Raw genomic sequence first — 22,556 nt, forward strand, 5'->3', positions numbered from 1 at the left:
TATGCTGGGATGAGAGCTTTTTACTAACAAAAATCTCTTTCATTTGTATGTGACGTCCGGACCTCGCAAACAAATGAAAGAATTTCCTAATAATTGGAGTAAAAATATTTGGACATTCAAAATGTTGTAAATATTCTTAAATGCTAGAAAACAAGACATTTTTCAAATGTTTAATGCACTAATTGTCCTCACACAATTAATTAACTAACTAACCATATACACAGAATGGTTGGAACAAAGAGAATAGAACACCACACCAATATGTCTTTGCAAAGAATATTCGCCTCTTCCACATTCATTCATTTCCTCATACATACCCGCCGATTATTCCGACTCCTGACCTGACCACGCCAAGTATTTGAAATACTTGATCATGCTAATTTTTCCTTGGTCTTAGTATTACCAACCACATTGACCTCATTTTTGTTATTCTCACACAATAAAACATACCAAAATATTATTTTAATTATAAGCTGGTTCAATGATATTTTTAACCCCAGTGCATGTTTAACCTCAGCTCGTAACGCATGCTTGTGCTGAAACCTTTAGTGCATGTTGGTCTTCGGGTCGACCAAAAATCGCATGTGTTAAACATTTTGTGTAGTTTTAAGTGTGTAAATGGTGCTATGGTGGTGAAATGTGGTATTGTTCGCATGCTGTGGTAGTGATTGTCCTGACGAAGAGACGGGTACGTCTCGAAACCAGTAGACATAAAAATCTCGGTGAGTGGTTATATACTGATATTGTTAACATTTTTGTAAAAATAAATAAATACCAAAATCTGTTGCTTAGTTATAACACACAGTATTTTTTTTATATATAAAGAAAGGTTCCCACTACAACTAATGCTAAACTATCTTCTATATACCTCCTCGCAAGCCCAAATGAGCTTTCGTGCATATTTTACAATAGTTTGAAAATTATTCTCTTCTATCATGATATGAGAATTTTTCCATTCCTTGGGACGGTTACATGAGTGAGACATACTACGATAAAAGGGGCAAATCATGCGTTAGAATAGTAAAGGTAATACATTTCAGTGCATTACCGGCCCATACTAAAAAGTGCTTTAACGACAAGTCACTTAAAATATCTTATTCGTCAAACCCTCGATGGTGCATAGGGCACTGCATCATATAAATGCTGTGTTATCTTGATGCGTAAGCAATGCATTGTGAAATTTAATATAAGTAATTTATGTACAATGATAGCGGTACGAATACGGACAGTACATACATCTACGTTCATCAATGTAAAAAGTAAACGCGTATATCTCCGGCAATTCAAAAGTAAATGGTTATTTAAGAATACGCGGAAATAAAAATGACGTTTCAGCCTCTGTGGGATAACGAATTACAATACAAACGGTCGTGAACATCTAAGAAATTTATGTATCAAGTATTTTTATTATCACGAAAAAAACATTCCATCTTTGTAGTACGAAATATGACATGTATAAAAGCAACATCGTAATATTTTAATGTATGATAAAATATGAAAATGTCAAAGGCTCTCTGGTATTTCATTAAGAAATGTTACCCTTTGGGTATTGTAATATAATATAATGACCAAATTTTCTTGAGAAAACTTCGAGTAGGTAATATGACATTTTTATAAAATTTAATGTCAACGTCTTTTTAATACTAATTACTATGGTATTTTTTTAAATGTATTAACCAGGTACTAATTCTTAAGTTCTAATTCTTAATCCTCCTTAACCCTCCTTAACCCTCCTTAACCCTTATCCGCACCTAATGGTGCTTAGGGCACTGCATAGTATTGACGCAGTGTCATCTTGATCGTTAGTTACATGAAGGTAAGGTGATCACTCGTGCGCTTCAGGGACCAGTCCAGGGTTATATCAAATAAATATTACAGTGAAAAATCACTAATATTTATTTTCACCCCCCCTGGGAATCGAACTCGGGACCTCCAGCATGGATTTAAAATCGGAGAAGAAAATATTTCATTTGCTTTAGTAAATTGAAATGCATATATTTTTTTTTAAATTAACACATGTATAAAACCACTTAATGAGTTTTATTTCATTACACACGACTAGTTTTGAAAACTACAGACGTTTTGATCTACAGGTGAGTAGTAAAACTAAGGAGCAAAAAAAAAGGATTAAAAACAACATATGTAGCTTTACTATTCACATGTAAATAAAAAGATAAGTTAATGCCGAATCAATAAATAATATATATTTTTTAATTTCGCATTAACGTTGTGAATGATTTGAATAAAAAAATAGATACTTGTATTAGACCATTTTTGAGTTAATCATTTAAACAGGACTAGATTCGAAAACAGCAGTTTTTTTTTCAGTAGATGAAATAACAAGCTGTTTTTGTATTGTCATGTTTGTATTTTTACTTATTGATGAGATCATCTGACGTTCTCGACCTAGTCGTATTTACATTAATAAACTCAAAAGTATTCGTAAATAAATGTTTAAATATTTCGAATTACATGTAATATATTTTGCTTTAAGAAACTTATGGTACTTATTCAATAAAATCCAGCTAAGTTTTGAAGAATCATGGGCTTAAGTCGTGGCAAATACACCTAGTAATAAACCTAGCATGTTCAGGCTGTGCGTCAAAGTAAATCCCAAGGATATCAGTTTACAGAACAATCGTATATGATTTAATATGGGAAAAGCAAAGGTTAAGGACGTCAGATATATTAAAGTTATTTCGGCGTAATTGGAATCGTAGATATTTGTCTCGAAAGTGGTCCACTCGAGAAAAAGGTTGAAGAGAAGGTACACAAACGCAGAGAAGGGTGGATGTATCCAGGAGATCAGAATTCAATGGTATGATATTGGATTCCAAGATGATATTTTATTTTCTAGGATACCGTACACGTAAATATACTCGCACGTATCTGTATATTCTCTGTTGAAGAAATGCCAGTCGGTTTTTGTACCACCTTGATCAAAATGACTTTTTTTATGTTTTACATCAAAGCCTTATATGCAAATATGGTATTCACGAGTACATTCGTCAATAAATGAAATAGGGTATTATTTTAAGATACCTCTCGACTTGATAATAAACATCTATAGTTTTTTTTAATGAAGTTTAAATCCTGGAATGTTCAAATTTCCAACTTATTTCATATAAAAATCTTACGTATCAAGTTGAGACTTGTTTTGATTTAAAAAATGAGTAGAGGAAGACCGAAAAAAACTTGGCACGATCAGGTACGCCAAATAATTGAAAGCGTTTAGGTTAGGAGTTGTACCAATCGGCGGGTATGTATGAAGAGGTGCATGAACGTGGAAGAGGCGAAGAATGTTTGCAAAGACAGAGTGGTGTGGCGTTCTATTCTCTCTGCCTACCCCTGCGGGGAGGCAGCGTGATGGTTAATTAGTTAGTTAAATTGAGACAACTATAATATTGAAATATTATCCGAATAATGAGAAGTCCAGCGTTTGTTTCAATAAATAATAATAATAGGTTACTATTTAGTTATTTTAAATTCTATGGATTAACAAAAATAGTTTGCGGTTATTGTTCAAGTATTTCACACACGAAGCGGGAAAATTACGTAGTTGGAGTTTTTATCACTGATTTTAACAGTTCCAAAGCTTTGCAGACTCCTTTGACTGTGCTTTTTGTTGCGTTTAAACTATTTATTTATTTGATCGCTGAGTACCTCTTGGTAAAGTGCCTTCTTTACTCCGTATGTTTGTAGAATCTGTTAATGTGCTATGTAAAGTATAAACGTATTTGCCTTTGAATAATTTTAAAAAGGCTAAGTTCCAGTAAAATGACATTTTCAAACATATTTTCTCAAATTTGGGTTTTGAGATATATTTTTATGAGAAAAATTTAAAACTGTCGTTATCCATGGAAATGCCATGAGAAGGGAAAAAATTGCATCAAATATTTTGTATCATGAGATACTTAATTTTGTATTAATATTTATATTTTATACTTAGTATTTAGCTGTCCTCGGCAACATTTTGCTTTAGCTCAGTCATTTGAAAGAAAGAAAATTGAAAGCACACATTTCCATTATTTATTTTCTATCCTTGAGTAATTATTGGATTTTTTTAAATATTAAAATCTAGAGGTTTATTAACATTTATTTTGATAAAATGCATGAAACAATTCTTCGAGTTAGATATATCTTTGTAAAGCTCAGTGGATAAAACACCTGATTGGACATCAAAGGCCCGGGTTCGAATCCAAAAAAAGAATATTGATATTTTTTCTGTGAAGTGGTTATGATTTATTTCGATATGTTCTTTGCTTAGTTTGTTTAGTATCTTATATTTGCATAAAAAAAATAAACAGATTTTTTTTAATAAGCTGGTTGAATTGCAATAAATCCATCCCTTCATTAAAATAATCCAAATGAAGGAAACTTAAATTATCACGATAATACCTAATTTAATCCATAATTTAAAAAAAAAAGTTTAAACCAGTTACAAAGGACGGATGTAGGATTAAAGTAATAGATCTAGGCTTATTTGTGGGGTTTATTGATGGATAATGAAGATTCAGTGAACACTTACCAGCATCCAAGAGGCTGTATCGAAAGGTTCAAGGAAGGCTGTAGGGGAGATTATACCCGTTCTCTTGGCTACTACGATAGCTATTCCAGTCTCCATGAAGGGAACGCTGAAATCGACCACCGCCTCACGTTCCGAATTGATCATCAGTGATGTCATAACCTGAAAATGTCATAAAACATTGAATTTCTTAAGAAATTATTATCAAAATAAAAATCTTTTCGAAGATATATAAACATATTTGAGAGAATGATCCTTAAGGAACTTACACATTACTGCATTTAAATTATATACAGTAAGTTTGACAGAATACGAGATATGTAATCCCTTAACTAAGTATTTTATGAAGATGTCGCTTTACAAATTATTTGTAATATATAATATTTATTTTTAGAAACTGGATTATTTGAACTCAGTTTCTTTGTTGAAATAATCCAGTTTATTTGAAATCTCAATATTATGTTATCCTTGATAACCCTACGGATAACATATTACAGGTATCCCAATTTAAGATGAAGCATCATTTGTTTTAGTATTTGTAAATTTTACAAAAATGTTGATAACAAACTGATAAAAATACAAAACAGTTTTTTTAATGTTATTATTTTCCCCCATTGATGAGAACATATGTATTTTTCGTAACTAGCCGCGTTTACATTAAAAAAAAAGTCAATAGGGGTATTCTTGTAGTGTTTTATTTTTATATTTACATCCTTATTTTATTTCGTCCGCCTCCGTAGTGTAATGGTCACAACATTACATTACTCCCGGATTTATATAAAGAAAATAAATATATTTATAGTATTTATGTCCCCCTCCATAGTGTAATGGTCAACACGTTCGGCTACCGTTCTGGAGGTCCCGGGTTCGATTCCCAGGGGGGGTCAAATAAATATAAGTGATTTTTTCACTGTAATATTTATTCAATATTACCCTGGACTGGTACCTGAAGCGGAGGGCTGATCACTTTTCCTTCATGTGTAAACGATCAAAATAACACTACGTTTATATGAAGCAGTGCCCTATGCACCATTGGGGTGCGGATAAGGGTTTTATATATTCATATATAATTTCACAAAGTTCATGCCAAATCAATAAGTAATTCATGTGATATTGGGAACATGCACTTCGTTCGACTTGAAATGTTAAAAAACGATCTCTTGCTTATATATTACACTGTCAAATTGTCTGTCACACCATTTTTGATAAAAAAAGTGTGTTGTTAAAAAAAAGATTTTCTGTTCTCTCAAAATAAAGTGTCGCTATTTTCAAGAGCTTTTAATTCCAGGCGCTTTGTTATAAGGATCCACTTTACCATTCCGGTACAAAGTCTCCATAAGGCTGTATTAGGGTGGTTCAGACAACAGGCGTATTTACTGTGTGCGCTGTACCCGGCTAGGAGACCCTTAACAAGATTTATAGCCCTTTTGTATGCAGTTATGGCGTATCTGCAACACCCGGAGATTTTAAACTTGAGGTAGAAGTTTGAATTTTCGCATATATCTGTAAATTTATTTACCGTATTATTGCTTTTGCATAACACGAGGTGTTTGTGAAAATTATTCGGAACACCGGATAACGGATGTTGATACAATTTTGTGATTTACGAGAATGTGTAGTTTTGGGGTGCAAAGAAGCGATTACGTAAGTAATGTTAACCAAGGGGCATTTTCTTTACATTTTAACTCTTAAACGCTACCATGGGTACTGGAGTACCCCACAAGATTTTAAAAACCCAATATTTAAAAAAAATATCTTAACCACACTTGCGCCATTCAAGCTTATCTCTAATTATTAGTTACTGCGACGAACTGTCCATCGCACGCTCGAAGAAAATTTCTTTTAATTTAATTTATTTTCTGTTTTTTTTTTAAGTAAAAAAAAATTGTTATTAAATGGACAACGCAAAAGGAATATCTTACAGACGGAAACATTTTATTGCAATATACTCGTACTTGCTGTCAACATGAAAAACCAATAAATTGTTTATTACTAATTTTCTAGTGTTATATCCGACTCCGTAGTATAGTATTAATTGCTTTAATTACCGTGCTGGTGGTCCCAGGTTCGATTTCCAGGAGGATGTGATTTATTTTTTTAAACTTATTTATTGGGAAGACAGTTTATTAAATAAAAATGGATGAACCTGTATCATTATTATTATAAGACAGAATAGGTGTATGTACTTAATTATTTGAGAGGAGTTTTACTTTATTCTATTAGCTAGTTTTTCGGGAAAATCAATATCAGTTAGGGTTGATTTCATGGCAATTTGGATTGTGTAATTTTCCTCCAGTCGATGTTTTGGGTAGGACTGCCGCGTCATTGATCCAATACGTCAACACACATATATACTACACACTGGTTTGGTTTGCAGTATTTTATTTACGTAATTTGACGTTTGTCGATGTTTATCACTTAAATATGTTTGCCATAAATTGACTCGATTAAGAGGAAAAATGATTGCAATATTTTCTGAGGTTCTTATTAATGTCTTTGTCATTTGTGTGTTTGGGTATGTTGTGCCAATTGCCACTTATTTTGATGCGAAGGGAGAGATGAAGAAGTTAGTTATTATCGGAACAAATAAATTTTTGTCGTGCTATAATTTGTTTTGTACTAATTAACTTTTCTGACATATAAATATTCTAAAACAAGATTTAAGTTTTATACTGACTTTTCTTGGTGGAACTGCATTTTATAAGATAAAATATCTATGTAATTTTTCCACATGAATTTTATTTGACCAGCAACCGGGTTTCGTCTATATCTCCTTAGTGGGGTAAACGAATTTGAACAAAGATTTTGCAAACTCAAAATTTTGTTAAAATCACAATTTCGGATAGTTTATGTAGGGTCATTTTCGTAGTATTATATGATTTTACAAATCGCCCCAACAATGTTGCTTAAAAAAATATCGTACCATATTTTTCTTGAAACTTGTGTGCAAAAACGCTGTGTAAAAACACGTTGTCTTCAAATCTGAAGGCTTGTAAGGAAAAAAAGGGTGTAAAAATAAACGCCCAGAATATATTGCGGTTATAGGTGGCAGGCGATATTAGGAAGGGGAAAAAGATAACACTTTGGAGACAGAACAAGGGTGGTATTTTATCGAAATCTTTAAAAAAAAGCGATTTACAGCCCTCTCTCAAAGTCAAGATTTTTTCAAGGAAAAGGAGATATACTGTTCTAAACATCATGTTATTTTCAAAAATTTATAATTGATTTACATTCAAATATAAAATATTTCTCCATAATAATTAAATGAACGGGTTCACTTATCTTTCAAGTATAAGTATTAATTCAAAGAAAGATTTTTTTTAATACTTAAGTAAAACTATTTTTGATAGATTTATGAAAATTTACTGCATGATTTGAAACTTATCACAAGGTTTTCTACTATGATTTATTTATTCTTGCATAGTTGTAAGAATTTTTTTTAAAAATATGTTTAAATTGGAAGAAATGTCCTATATGCGTTGGATGGGGATAAATAAACAATTGTGAAGACAATTCAAATTAATTTACTATAAAAATTGAAAACAATTAACGGTCGTGATACTAAGTCATGGGTTAGTGACCAATAAAATATTTTGTAATCGTCATATGTTCATGCATATACGTTAAAAAATTAAAACAATTTCGTTTGGTACATAGGGTACTACGTCGTATCGATGTGATGTTGACTTGATCATTCATTACATAAAACGGGATCACATACGTGCTTAGAATTCTCGGATCTAGGATAAGAATATAAAGGATGGAATACATATGATAAAAAGGGGAAGAAACTATTGATTACAAAAGAAAAACAGAGGTAGTAGTAGCGGCACTTAGAGTTGCATATCAGTAATCGATCAAATTTGTGTAACTTTGAAACTAATTGCTTATATGTACGAGTCCTTCGATGCTAAATGTAAGCCAATATGTACATAAAATCAAGTGTATTCATTATTTAATCGCAGTTGAAACAAAATAAAGTTATTTGAGGTGGTTTGTAGAGATGAATGATTAAGAAAGTATACGTGAATAGGAGAACAGAACGAAGATAGCCCGAAAAGTCTTAGCATGACCGAATCAGAACCTTTAATGGTGTACATGTATATCTAATACATATATTATAAATAAGTGCGCGCATGGATGTAGAGAGAGCTATGAGCTTATATTATGTCAAGACAGACGATGTGGCACTCCATCCTCACTCTCTACCTTTGCAAAGAAAGGGCGAGATAGTAGAAATAGTAGTTTCATAAATAATGTATTCGTTATATTGGGTGAACGTAGTATTTTAAAATAGTAAATTATTCAAATAGACCGCGTGTTACGGTGAAATATAAAATTCTCACTAAAAAAGCATCGGTTTTGTTATTTTTTTCGAAGGAGAAAAATGAATAAATAATAGCAAAGGTGTTTTCGGAACATTTTGCGGTGGCGTCAGCCACTTGCTTCGGAGAAAATCTCACGAACGTTCCATCCAATTTTCCGTTTACCTTCAACACCATCCCCAGTACCTCTTGGAAAACCATAAAATACATTTTTACGAGAATTTTCACGAATAAGTAGGGAGATATAAAAATTGTAAAGGACTCCACGCTCTGTTTGCATTACACTTCAATAAAAGGAGAATGAAATTAAATATTTGATTTTGAAATTCCCCCGCGCGTAATTTTGCCTCTCAGAAAATTTTGCTTCAGCCGGTGTATTCGAACGTATGTAATATGTTTTTCAAAACTTAATAACATAAGACGTAGATACGTTTTCCAATATGCTTAATTTATTCCCATATCTTTGGTTCATAAAATAAAAAATATCTTTAGATATAAACCTATTGCATTTTTTTATTTGTATGACAAAGATTGAATATAATTCAATAGTATGACGTAATTATTATGTTAAAACAAATTAATAGAAATTGTTATTTTATTTGCGCTTTAAAATAAATCTGTGTTTTGAGAAAACAGTATTTCTGACGTAATCAAGCATTAAATAAAGAATTATGTCTAAAAAATAGTAATTTTCCAATGCTCGCTAATGACATATTAATATAATGATCGCACGTAGGATACAAAGTTACAGTGTAAAATTGTTTAAAATATATTCGGCATTAACTTTGTGAAATAACATATTGATTTATGCTATAAAAAAAAACACTAGTATGATACCTGTTTTGAGTTTATTAATGTACTCGCAACTATTTTCGAGAAATATATATGTTTCTAATAGATTTATATTATCCACTGACACTTCGTGATGGGATTGCATTTTTAATTTATTATTAGATAGAAACCAATATTTTTAGCTTTTCCACTTTTTTTTATTTGACCAGCGACCGGGTTTCGTCGTTACCGACATCATCAGACTGGTGGTTATATATGTTTCTCTAACCTAGTCGTAATAGTATTTATAACCTTAAGAGTGGTGTTATGTAAGTGTTTTATCATTTTATTTACGTCATCATACACTTTATTGTCAATATTAATACATTAAAAAAATTAATAAACAACTTTTCATGGTGATAAAAGTAAGCGTAGCTTACTCTCGTTCTTAAAATTGAATAGATTCCGTTGACAAAATTCAATCATCAAACAAAAAAAATTTGGGAATAAATACACACACACACAAGCACACAGACACACATACATGTAAAAATATATATATTTACATATATATATATATATATATATATATATATATATATATATATATATATATATATATATATATATATATATATTTATATATATTTATATATATATATATATATATATATATATATATATATATATATATATATATATATATATATATATATATATATATATATATATATATATATATATATATATATATATATATATATATATATATATATATATAAATATATATATATTTACATGTATGTGTGTCTGTGTGCTTGTGTGTGTGTGTATTTATTCCCAATTTTTTTTTGTTTGATGATTGAATTTTATATGTATATATATATATATATATATATATATATATATATATATATATATATATATATATATATATACATATATTTAAATATTCTCACCCAAGTTTCTATTTGAACGCTAATCCAACCACTATTCGTAATGGGCAATATTCATAACAAGTAATGGGTTGTTTGATTCTAATAAATTTTGAGGGTAAAACAAATTAGGTAAATGAGTGTACCTTCCTTAATGGAGTTTCTCCGGAGCCATTTTCCAAAAGCGTTTAATCTTTCCAGAAGTCACTGTTTGCGTAATATTTCATCTCCGCAGAGTTACACCACCTTACTAGTTGGTAAACACGACAATATGGATCTAATATTTTGCCACCTCAAGTCAAATAAATCATTGTCATATAATAAAACAACAAATACATAGTTCTTTCTACTTTTATTTGATTTGATGTGATAAGGTTTCGTCGTAACAGACGTCATCAGACTGGTGGGAGATTAGACAAATATCTATGTTTTATACACAACAAGGCAGAGGTTGAAAATCACGAGTAAATATAATTTTTCGGAGAATAGAAATGAAATTATAACAAAAAAATATAACTTGAAATTAATAATTTCGGATACTACATTTATAAAGGCGTATAAATTTCTGAAATACTACCTCAATACACATTAATTAAATTATTCTTGAATCACTAGAACTTCACTAGAGACATCTATTGGTGAGATGAAAATGTTTCAAAATTGGTTTAAATATAGAACTTCCAAGAATTTGAATAGTGTGGTTATCAATAATGGGTAAAATTGGTGAATGTTACACGTGTGTAAAGCGATCACTTAAACTAGCCTATGACGGTCGTCAGCCCCGTAAATGCCCAGACTTCTATATTCTTCTTCATCTTTGATGAGACGTCAAAAAATAATATGAGAATAACTCCTGTAATCGGAGATAATCCAGATTTTGTGAACAAGTATTTGGACACACTCAAAATGAGATTCTACACTTATCAAAGAATATTGTTATCTTGTATTCCTACCATATCCGTCTTTCTGTTGACCAGGTCGGCAATGAGCCCGTTCCATTTGCCTCCTTCTAGGGTCCCCCAGCGGCCGTCCTCGACTCTTACAAGCTCGTACGTGAAGCCGAGCTCTTCGGCGAACTTCTCCAGCAAGTCGATGCAAAACCCAGAACAGCACTGGTAAAAGGAGCCGTTCTTGTGGGCAGCACTCATGTCGACCCTGAAACCAAAATTCAAATTTAATAAATATCAACCCTCGAACTATCAAAAGATCCATACAGTGCATGATCTCTAATCCGAACGTTCCGTAATCCGAATGCTCCGTAATCCGAACGATTTTATGACTTCGCTTTTTGCCCACGTTCTAGCGACGTATTCTTGAACAAACTTTATAAAATTAAACAACTTTGTTTTAACCACCTTTTTATTATTAGTACACATTAACTACACTTTAACCTACCAGTTTCGACAAGAACATTGTCATCATAAGGGTTTATTAAATTTTTAAACATTAAAAACATGAAAATACTCATAATTAATCACATTCCCTTACCAAAAGCTTCCACACACTCCTTGAAGATGTTGAAATACTCTGAATTATTTATTTTTCTTCTAAACTTAAATCTTCAGAAGCCGTGAAATCTTTCAACATAGCCATCAACTAGGCTGAAAAAGTCATCCAGAATACCAAGGAATTTATAGTTTGAAATAAATATAAGAGTGAAAAAACTCTTACATTTATTTTGACCTGTCTGATAATTGAACCCGAGACCTTCAGCACGGTAGCCAAATGAGCTAACAACTACACTAAATCAGCAACATGTTTGACTCTGTAGTGTAATTATTATCAAAATAATAATCGAAAAAGTATGTTTCAATTTATCCGGTAAAATAATGTGATACGACAAAGATATACTTATAAATATAATTTTTTTAATTGAATAACCTCATACGTTGCCTTGCCATTCAATTTCCAAATATTATTTTCAATCCTCTTTATTTTATTCAAAATTTAACAAAAAATTGTTACATACATTTAATATGATTCTCTTATTTTGATTTTAATACTATTTTTCTTTTTATCCAGCGAATTAATAAATCCATAGTAGACGACTCCCGGACAGACCACCAAAGAGATGGGTCGATGGCTGGGAATCGAAATCTCAAAAGGCTAATCCCTCTTAAAAAACAGGCCACAAGGCCTACAATAAGATGACGAAGAAGAAGAAGAAGAAGAAGAAGAAGAAGAAGAAGAAGAAGTAAACAGAGAAAAAAGTTTTTATTCACAAAAAACATGAGTTATTTTTTTAAAAATTAACAAATTGTTTGAATTGAAAAAACCAAATTTAATGAGAAAAATTCAGAAGTATTGTTACACACTCATTTCATTTAAAAAAATATTGGTGTTAAAACTCGTATAATTTTAATTTTCTCGTGTTTTTCACCCCTTTTGAATATGAAATGCATAAAAACAGTTAATTTACAGTCCGATAATAAACTGTATACTGAAGAAACTGGCACTTTAATAACAATATTTTTTTACGACTTATTTTCTTTTTTGTGCATAGAAATAGAGGAAGCGCGGAAGTAATATGAAAAAGTTTTAAAATGAAAAATTACGCTGAAGTTAGTGCTTCAGAGACACCATGTTGGATTTATTCCGACCAATTATTATTTAAATGAGCAAAAGCTATTATATCGTAAAACTTTATGTCGTGTTATATAAAATATACATTTTAAAACATAGCACCGATGAAAAATATTTAGTTTTGATAGAAACATTCAACTCTCGACATTGCACAAAACACACAACGATTTAATTACTACTTAAAAAGGTGTATAATTGATATAATCGATTTTTTGCTCGAATATTTAGGTTTCAGACTTTTCAATATATTTCATCGAAACACTGTAAAGTAATAATAGTGTTTCGATAAAATTTCAAATATGTTTTTTATTTTCAAAATAGTTCTCGGAATACCTTTTCAATAACGATAATATGTCCCAATATATTGGGACGAATTAAAATCCCACATTAAAAAATAGTTTATAATTAACACCGATATTTCTCACAATTAAATTGAGATTATAAAAAAACTAATATTCATATATCGTCAAACGAAATATGGCAATATATTTATTAAAACTTCTTGTTCAAAATAATGTGCATTGGTAAGCTTATTGCTAAGAAGCAATATATTCCAACCGACCAAAAACAAAATATTGATAGTGTTCAAATGTTTAATATAGCCGTTTGTAATTAGAAGACAGATAGTGTTTGTTCATAATTAAATATAAAAAAAATATATATAAAAAATCAAATGCGATGGGATTGAAAAAATAATTACAACATGAAATATCAAATGAACTATAGATTTATGAAACCAAGGAGCGCAAAGGAAATAGGTTTATCCTAATGTAATAAGTTCAGGGGGAGAGAGATAGAGGATACCAAGTGATATTTTGTACAGTTAGTATTCCAATGACAAAAAGTAATGTTCGAGAAAGATTTTTTATATGACTGAGCTATTGTCATGCAATTTCATTGAAATTTCATATTCCTTAGTTACCATCATTATTGTTTAAAAAAAATCACGTTTTAACTTTGTCATACCATTGAACATGGTATAAACAAAACTCGAAAAAAGATTCAAATTATCACGTTAAATTTCATTTCATAATAGGGGATGGTTGACGCCAAAAGAATAACCAAATAAAATATTACTGTTTGCCAGATGTATGTTTTGTTGTCCGAATAAGATGACAGTTTTTCAGGTCTCCTCTTAGGGTGGTTAGTGGAGTAGCTAGCTATGCGATAGAACCTCCACCCTCCTGACTCCAGGGCTCTGGGGAGTAAGTAACGAGGCAATAGGGAGTCGAGCGTGAAATTAAACATTAAACTTGACATAAATTGAGCTTTTATGACGAGAAAAACATACTTTGGTAATGTGGCCTACTGTAAATATGGAAACAATAAATTATGACATTATGTTCCTTAAATGAAAAAATATATAGCCTGTCAGAAAATATGAGGAAATTAAATGCAAACCATAAGGAATTGTTATAAAAATCAGGTTTTTATGTTAAACTGAAGCTTGCGTATGATAATAATAATTATTCCCTCATTTTAAGACTTACGTTTTGATATCACACACATAAATACAGTGGCGTGCACAGCTCTTTGTCTTTATATCGTTTGAATATTTTAAAACATTTTTTAAACGATCCAAATAAATTAAGAAAAGAATATTTGAAAGTTGTTATTCAAACATTTGTTTATACTTGTTTAAATGAAAATGAAACATTAAAAAGACCTTTTCAAGAGTGTGCTGTGGTAAGCTAACTTAAACATTTATGTATACAATAGTTATTGATGTATAAGCTTTTCAAATATGTGGGATATTTAAATAATCATTAAAACAATTATCACTATTTTGATTTTAACACAATAATTAGGCAAATACGAATTACGTTTATGAAGGATTAAAAACTGATTTATTGAGTACTTCTTGCTTAAACATCTTCGATAGTTTTTTTTTAAAGATTGGTTTCTTTATACTTTATTTCCTTAACTAACAAAGTTTTTGATTATTTTCTACCTTGGGTAGGTAAAATTAGGCAGTGCATATATGCCTTCATGTTTTATACTACTGCATAAGCATGTATATATTTACCTGTGAAAGAAAAACGATATATTGCTTAAAGCATGGGAAAATTATTCGTTATTTAATTTCCCATATTTTCAAAAAATTAACACGGTTAATATACCAGTATTTAAATGGGAAGGCTTTATGACTTAACACAATCTCTAAAGCTCTACTTATCAAGATGTATTATAAATATTTGATGAGAGAACCATGAAAAGAAAGATTTATATTAACCTTCGTTTTAATATCAAGGACATAATAATTTTCAGAATTTCATAAGTAATTGTGTTCTCGAGGAACGCAGACAATCTCGAAATATCTTTGAGGATTATTTCAAATAAACATTTGGGTTTAATTGAATTTCTTAAGTGAAAATTCATCATGCTTTCACATTTTGTACTGCACTGTTTTAATTGAAAAAAACTTCAATGATTTTTACCATCATACGTCAAAGTAAGTATTTTTATGTTTTTGACATTTCAACACAGACGAAGAAGAACACGGAAGTGGGTATTTACAAGGCTTTTGACCTGACAAAGGCTGGTTAGGCGATCATTTTACATACATGCATCATTCACTATTCTACCCAATGATTTACAACCACACCACTCAAATTTTTGTAACTCCTACACATATCATTAATCGCATGACACTGTAAGTGACAGTTCATGGGAGCCATCTATGGTAGGATTAGAAAAACTTTCATTCAACAGAGACCCTTTAATTTGAATACAAGATCGTTACCAGATTATTTTACATACTGGGAAATGCTTGATAACACAATTAAAAAAAAATATGCAGCTTATTATTTTGTAATTTATTAATATTTGTAGAATTCACATTGTTATCAGCAAAAAAAAAACGCGACATCGGTTTTTAAGTGCAAACTTCTGTAATTTCTTAATAAGAAACACAAAAACGATTTACGTATGTATCTAGATAGTTAAATGTGATCAAGATAAGGGTAAGGTATTAAACCTTAAAGGGGAGGCAGCTAGAAGATATGGGTCACGCAAATAGCTCTTTTGGGGAAGTTTTGAGGTCTCTTCTAATATAATTATTCAGGGTAACCAAAGGGCGGTCGCATAACTCCTTTTCTTGCAGTAGAATCGTTTCAAAGGTAATAAAAGATTTACTGTGATATAAACGCTGTAATCGTTAAATCCAAATCGACCACAAAACGAATTAACGGTACATTTCACTGCCTATTATGTTTGAAACTTTGTCCAAATTGAAGGTTGTGCTGCCTGTTTTAACATCGTTTGTTAAATATAGGAAAATAAACGATTCAAAAGTGGTCAGTGGTTATGAAAAAACCGTTTTTGCATCAATATTTTCTTATTTAATTAATTTCCTCTCAAAATTCGAGGTAGACTGCTCAAACCTGTGATGTATATGGAGTATAAATAAATACATTATAAATTATGAAAATAAGATATAGTGCTGATTACAGTGCAGGAGGTCGCGATTTCGATTCCTAGGGGAATAAATAAATAAAACAAATAAAAACTCAAATACAACTTTTTTTTGTGTTCAAAATTCTGGGTTTCTTCACTTAGGAGTTATTTTTACATTTTGACATCTCAGCATAGATAAATTAGAATATGACAGTCATGTATTTACAGGGCTAACGATCTGTCATAGACTGGTTAAGTTATCAATTTACACACGTGTAACATTCAATCATGGGTAGAATGGTGAATATTTCACTTGTGAAATGTGATCACTTAATTATCATACGACAGGTCATTAGCCCAGTAAATGCCCAGACATTTGTATTCTTCTGCATCTATTATGAGACTTTGATTATGTAAAAATGATTTGACGTATGATGGTAAAAAAAATAAATCATTGAATTCCTTTTTTTTAATTAAAACAGTTTAAAGTGATTACTTTACCAGCCTTTGACATCACATTTAGTCATTGAAAGTATGGTGAATAGTATACGAGTGTTAAGTGATCACTCAACCAACCTATGATAGGTCGTTTGTCCTGTAAATACCCAGAATTTCATATTATTCATTTGTCAAGTTGTCAAAATGTATAAGCACTAATATCAGCCTCTATTAGTACCTGAAATGCATATGCGAATAATTTCATTTCCTTATTTATTTTTTTACAAAAAAGTTAATAATATTAGTAGATAACCACTCACCGAGATTTTTATGTCTACCGGTTTCGAGACGTACACGTCTTTTCGTCAGGACAATAACTACAATCACTGCATGCAAACAATACCACCCTTCACAACCATAGCACCATTTACACTCTTAAAACTACACAAAATGTTTAACACATGCTACTTTTGGTCGACCCGAAGACCAATATGCACTAAATGTTTCAGTACAAACATGCGTCACGACCCGAGATTAAACATGCACTAGGATTAAATATATTAATAAACCAGCTTATATACTCTTAGGGTGAGAGTAGTGGGCGGGGTTTGAATTGGATATAGACGAATCTTGCTTTACCGATGTTGAATCAAATAATGGACTCTAAGTAAAATTTAAGGAATATTATTTTTAAGTGCTTTCCGAATATGAAAAATCTCCATATTATTAAGTTTTAACCCTTTATTATTAGTGTTTAATATTTTTACTCCCGTGTCTTATTTTCTTAATTTCCTTTCCCACCTAATATTTTTCATTTCATCATTTCCTTTTCTATAAAGGAGAAATATCGTTCATCATGATCAACTTAACTTTCGTCACTTTTGGCACTTTTCGTCACCTTTCCATTCTAAAACTTACGCTTGTATACTCGTTATTAATGATCAACTTTACACCTTGTCGATCTTATATCCCGCTAGAAGATTGACAAATTATGAAGGCAGATTTTTTTGTCACAACTGTATTAGTTTTATAAACTGAAGCACCTTTTCTTAAAAAAATGAGAGATGAAAAATAACAAGAAAATATAATTTATATTTGAAGCACTTACTTTGTGGTTCTCCATTTTATAATTAAACTGTAATTTATTTTTAAAATCACTTTAAATAATTTGATAAGGATTGACTCAATAATTTATGTATTAATTTTAAATCAAACACAGATTTTTTGAGTCTACTTAATTGTATTTTATTATCAAAAACACATAAAAAATATATTGTGAGAATTGTTTCGCCTTGTTAGGGCATTATCAAACGACATTCGTTTAATTCGCCAAATCAATAAATAAATGACTAAATAATTGATTTAATAATTTGATAATGAAGCGGTTAGCTTCGAAACCGGTAGACATTATAATTAAGTTACAATAAATTGTAAATAGTGATTTTAAAACTAAGTTACATTTTAATTATAAAAAGAAAATATTCTGAATGAGCTTTGTGTTGTATTTTCAAACAAAAGTAATGTTATAAGAATATAAGTTTACAAGATAATATACAAAAAAAGCCATCAAGTTGGATTTGATCTCCAAGATTTATATATAATACATCATTAAAATAAATATGATAATATTGAATTTGAAAGTATAACTATTTTTAAGTTAACTTACCAAAAAATATATCTAAGAGTTTAAAAAGTATATCAAATATATATTTACGTGCCTTGATGGGAATTAAATTATTTAAAAATATTTTTATAACATTTCAACAAATTCATTACAAATCTGGGTTTCTCCATTAAAGAGTTATTTTTACATTTTGCCGTCTTGTCTTACTCAATATGTTAAATAATTCTGTAACAATCTTGCAAAAAAGGGTCTTTTGTTCTCAAATCAACCATAGATCTGGATAGATACTGGAAAAAATATGATATACCTACGTATTAGTTCTAAAAAAATTAGTAGTGTTATTGTCAATCATGGAGAGAATGGTGAATGTTACATGTATATAAATTGATCACTTAAATCAGTCTATGACAGGTTGTAAGCCCTGCGAATTTCCAGACTTTCATATTCTTTTTCATTTAAGTTGAGATGTCAAAACTGTTTAACATATTATTTATAAATCCAATACTAAATAATTCACCTAAAAATCTGTTTTGTTTTCACTAATTACCATCCCTGATTCTTTCGTCTGTAACTGCCTATCAGAACAAAACAAAAAATAGTCACTTAAGATTTTTAGCCAAGCCTTACTTATCATCAAACTTTTTTTGTTAAGCTAGAAGTGAAGTCCTGGGAAAGAAGCCGTTTTCTTTGAAGGTGGTCAACATCATAATTAAGTTATAATAAGATATAAAGTGATTTTACAACAAAGTTGTTTTGTGAGTCATAAACAGGTTTTATCTTTTTACTGAAGTTAACAAGGAAACACAGATTAATGTGAAAAGAGAAATGAAAGCCTAATTCTCTTCTTTATGATGTAATCGTTTCTCTATGATCAACACTAAAAATAACCATTTGTTTCAAGTTTGTTGTTCCAAGAAAACATTAAGCTTTAGCAAATCTTCAGTTTGTAATCCTACTTTTAGTTGAAAGATTAACAAGACTCGAGGTAGATTATCGCCATAATCTGAAAACATGCTTTCAAGATAATCAAAAATATTATAAAAAAATGAAAAGTTTAATATAAAAAAGCTTTGAATCGAGGATATATTTACTCCAAATTTGTCAAGACTGTGAAACAAAACAAATTTATTTTTGGTTACACTGTACTCATTTTTAACCGGTGCATCCAAAAATGTTTCTATAATAATATACGTCTGTAACAGCTTATATTTATATGTACAAAAAAAGTTTTACAAATAAAAAAAAAAGGTGACCTAATGTTGGAATGGTTTTTCCGTAACCGTTAGTGATAAAGTGGTGTTTTTAAAGTGTAATAATATAAAGACAACAATGAATAATAAAGAGAATGTTATATTACCGAACCACACAGATTATAATCTTTTTAATATACAAAATATATAAATAACCTTTTAGTGGAGAAACCCAGACTTGAGAACTAGGATTTGGATAGAGAAAAAAGTTATTAAATCCCCTTTGTATATCACTAGACAGAGAACTAGATAAAAAGCTTGTGAAATATTAAATTAATAATTTCATTATAATAATCTTGCAGATTAAAGCTTCATAAAAATTAAATATGTCATGTTTTCAGACATCTCTTAGTAAAATAGTAAGTAAAATAATTCGGGAAGGATATTGCCAGCATTTAAAAATAAAACGGACTCTACTAAATCAAAAACTTACTTAGATCAAGCTTGGATACTGTTTTTTAGGTGAGCTATTAAGATTTCTTTAAATTTGATTGATTCGCAGCTATGCGAGAATTCCAGTATTTTATTAATCTCAACAACCGTGTTTCACGAATTCCATGTGAGAATTCAAGGAGAATAAACGTTTTATTACACTAAAGTGGGAGTCACGCCCAAAATGATTAATGTTCAGAATGTTAGTTTTTGTCTGAACTTTTGCAGGAAAATCTCCAATAAATTCGTTTTTGACAATCGTTTATTTAACCCGGGAAGCCGTTCAATCAAAGTACCTACTTGGCAAAAACCCCGACCATAAGAAATATGAGATCAGTTCTGAACTCTGGTTACATTTTCAGAACAGATGTTCCAAAAACTCATCATTGAACGTCTTTGTTGATAAATTTCATGTTTTAAGGCTGAGTGATCAAATTTTAAAATGTATTCATTCCCAGTTTTGTGATTAAAAAAGTTATTAAAAAAATATTAAATAATCAAGATTTAGAGAAAATAGTTTCTTCCGTAATATTAATTTGTTTAGTCTAGAGAAGAATAAAAACCGTTTGATATGGTATTGGTAGACAAAGTGTTCAATTAAACTTTAAAAAAATTGATGTAAGAGCAAAGTTTATTTCTGAGTTATAAAATGGAAAATCACACAGCTTTTTCTTCAAATCTTCGAATCATTAAATACTTCAAGAGTACAAATATAGCTATTTTTACATACATGTGTATATATATATATATATATATATATATATATATATATATATATATATATATATATATATATATATATATATATATATATATATATATATATATATATATATATATATATATATATATATATATATATATATATATAAATGACGAATTGTAAGATGACCCTGCCTTTAATATGTTTTATATCTTGTGTTATAGTTAAGATATCATTTAAACGTAAATCATAGTATAATTTTTCAACTTTCAGGTTTTAAATATTTTTCATTCCCGATGGAATAGTTCTACGAACCATTTTAATTTCTCCATAAATATTTCATCCGAAGGCTTTCCGTTAGTTGAAATTCAATCAGGCGTCCTTTGTAAAACGCATGTATCAGCGAACTTAAGTCTATAAATCTTAAAAGACGGCCATAAACATTTCCTAGTTAATATATAGTTCCGTCCTTCCGCGTACAAACATATTACATACGTTCGTATATATAGGTATACGTTTCTATGTACGCGCACATAGAAACGAAAGACCAAGATATATACCAAGAAAGCTTATGCTTTCTTGGTCTCGGAATGAAAAATTGATCTGACTTATTCTGAGCTCTTATAAATAATTACATACTTCAATCAAGGACTTTCTCTTATTCGTATTTTTCAATCGTTTGCATTGTGCTTTGAACTTCAGAAGTATTTTAATATTATGCGTTGGGATTTTCATGTGCAATATTAAAAATTTTTATACATTTTTGCTCAGATTACATCTTAAGATAATGAACAGTAAAAATGTACAAAATACTACAATCTTAAGCAGTTTTTATGATGTTTGTGTTTAACCCTTAGTGTTAATAGAAAATGACTTTCTTTAAATGATTTTTTGTTTGTTTCACTTTCCAAATAGTTTGTTTTCAAAACATTTTAATGTTACTTTACTTGATCCATGTTTTGATATGAAATTTTCAAAATTTACTTCAGATTGTTACTCAAATATCCATTAACGATTCATTATATAAATGCAATAAAAACCAAAAGCGTCCCGCCGTATAAAGCAATGATTTTGGTAAACTTCCTTTTACGGTGAAGATTCAAGAAGAATGGCTAGTTCAGATGAACATATTTATTCTAAATAAAATGTTCAGGAAAAAAATCGTTAAAAAACATGCAGTCAAAATATTAAAATCAAAATGAAAAATTTCAATTTTATGACCGTTTACCTTGTCTCAATCAACGATTTACTTAAAACTGCAATACTCACAAATAAATTCAATTGTATTTGCACAATTATGTTCGAACAAAGATCAGAAATGGCTTTGGCCTCGTTAGCGGTTGGTACATTTTTCTTTATTTGAGTATTTATTGTAACTACAAATACTTAGTTAAAGTAGGTAGTATTTATTTTTATTACTGTCACTTCTTTTGGCACTAAATTTGCGACTAAATTTATTGTGCTCTGATCATGACAAGGTTATATTGACCAACGTGAATTATCTCTCTTTCTATTTGTAACATTTAGCTTACAAATGTTTGCTTGATTTTCAGATCTTTTAACAACTTGAATCA

General features: G+C 29.9%; 1 protein-coding gene across 1 annotated transcript in view; it reads right to left on the reverse strand.

Annotated features, from left to right (window-relative positions):
• The window catches only part of Nmdar2 (glutamate ionotropic receptor NMDA type subunit 2), a 344,677-nt gene that overhangs the window by 31,960 nt on the left and 290,161 nt on the right, over positions 1 to 22,556 (reverse strand). The window contains exons 9-10 of the mRNA XM_088266416.1: positions 11,510 to 11,711; positions 4,529 to 4,687 (exon numbers count right to left, since the gene is read on the reverse strand). Of these exons, the coding sequence (XP_088122542.1) occupies positions 4,529 to 4,687; positions 11,510 to 11,711 (361 nt within the window). The remainder of the gene's footprint in view (positions 1 to 4,528; positions 4,688 to 11,509; positions 11,712 to 22,556) is intronic.

Source organism: Brachycentrus maculatus, unplaced genomic scaffold (assembly GCF_059751285.1).
Source record: "Brachycentrus maculatus isolate JH-2025_06_01 unplaced genomic scaffold, ASM5975128v1 h1tg000268l, whole genome shotgun sequence".
Lineage (NCBI taxonomy): Eukaryota > Metazoa > Arthropoda > Insecta > Trichoptera > Brachycentridae > Brachycentrus > Brachycentrus maculatus.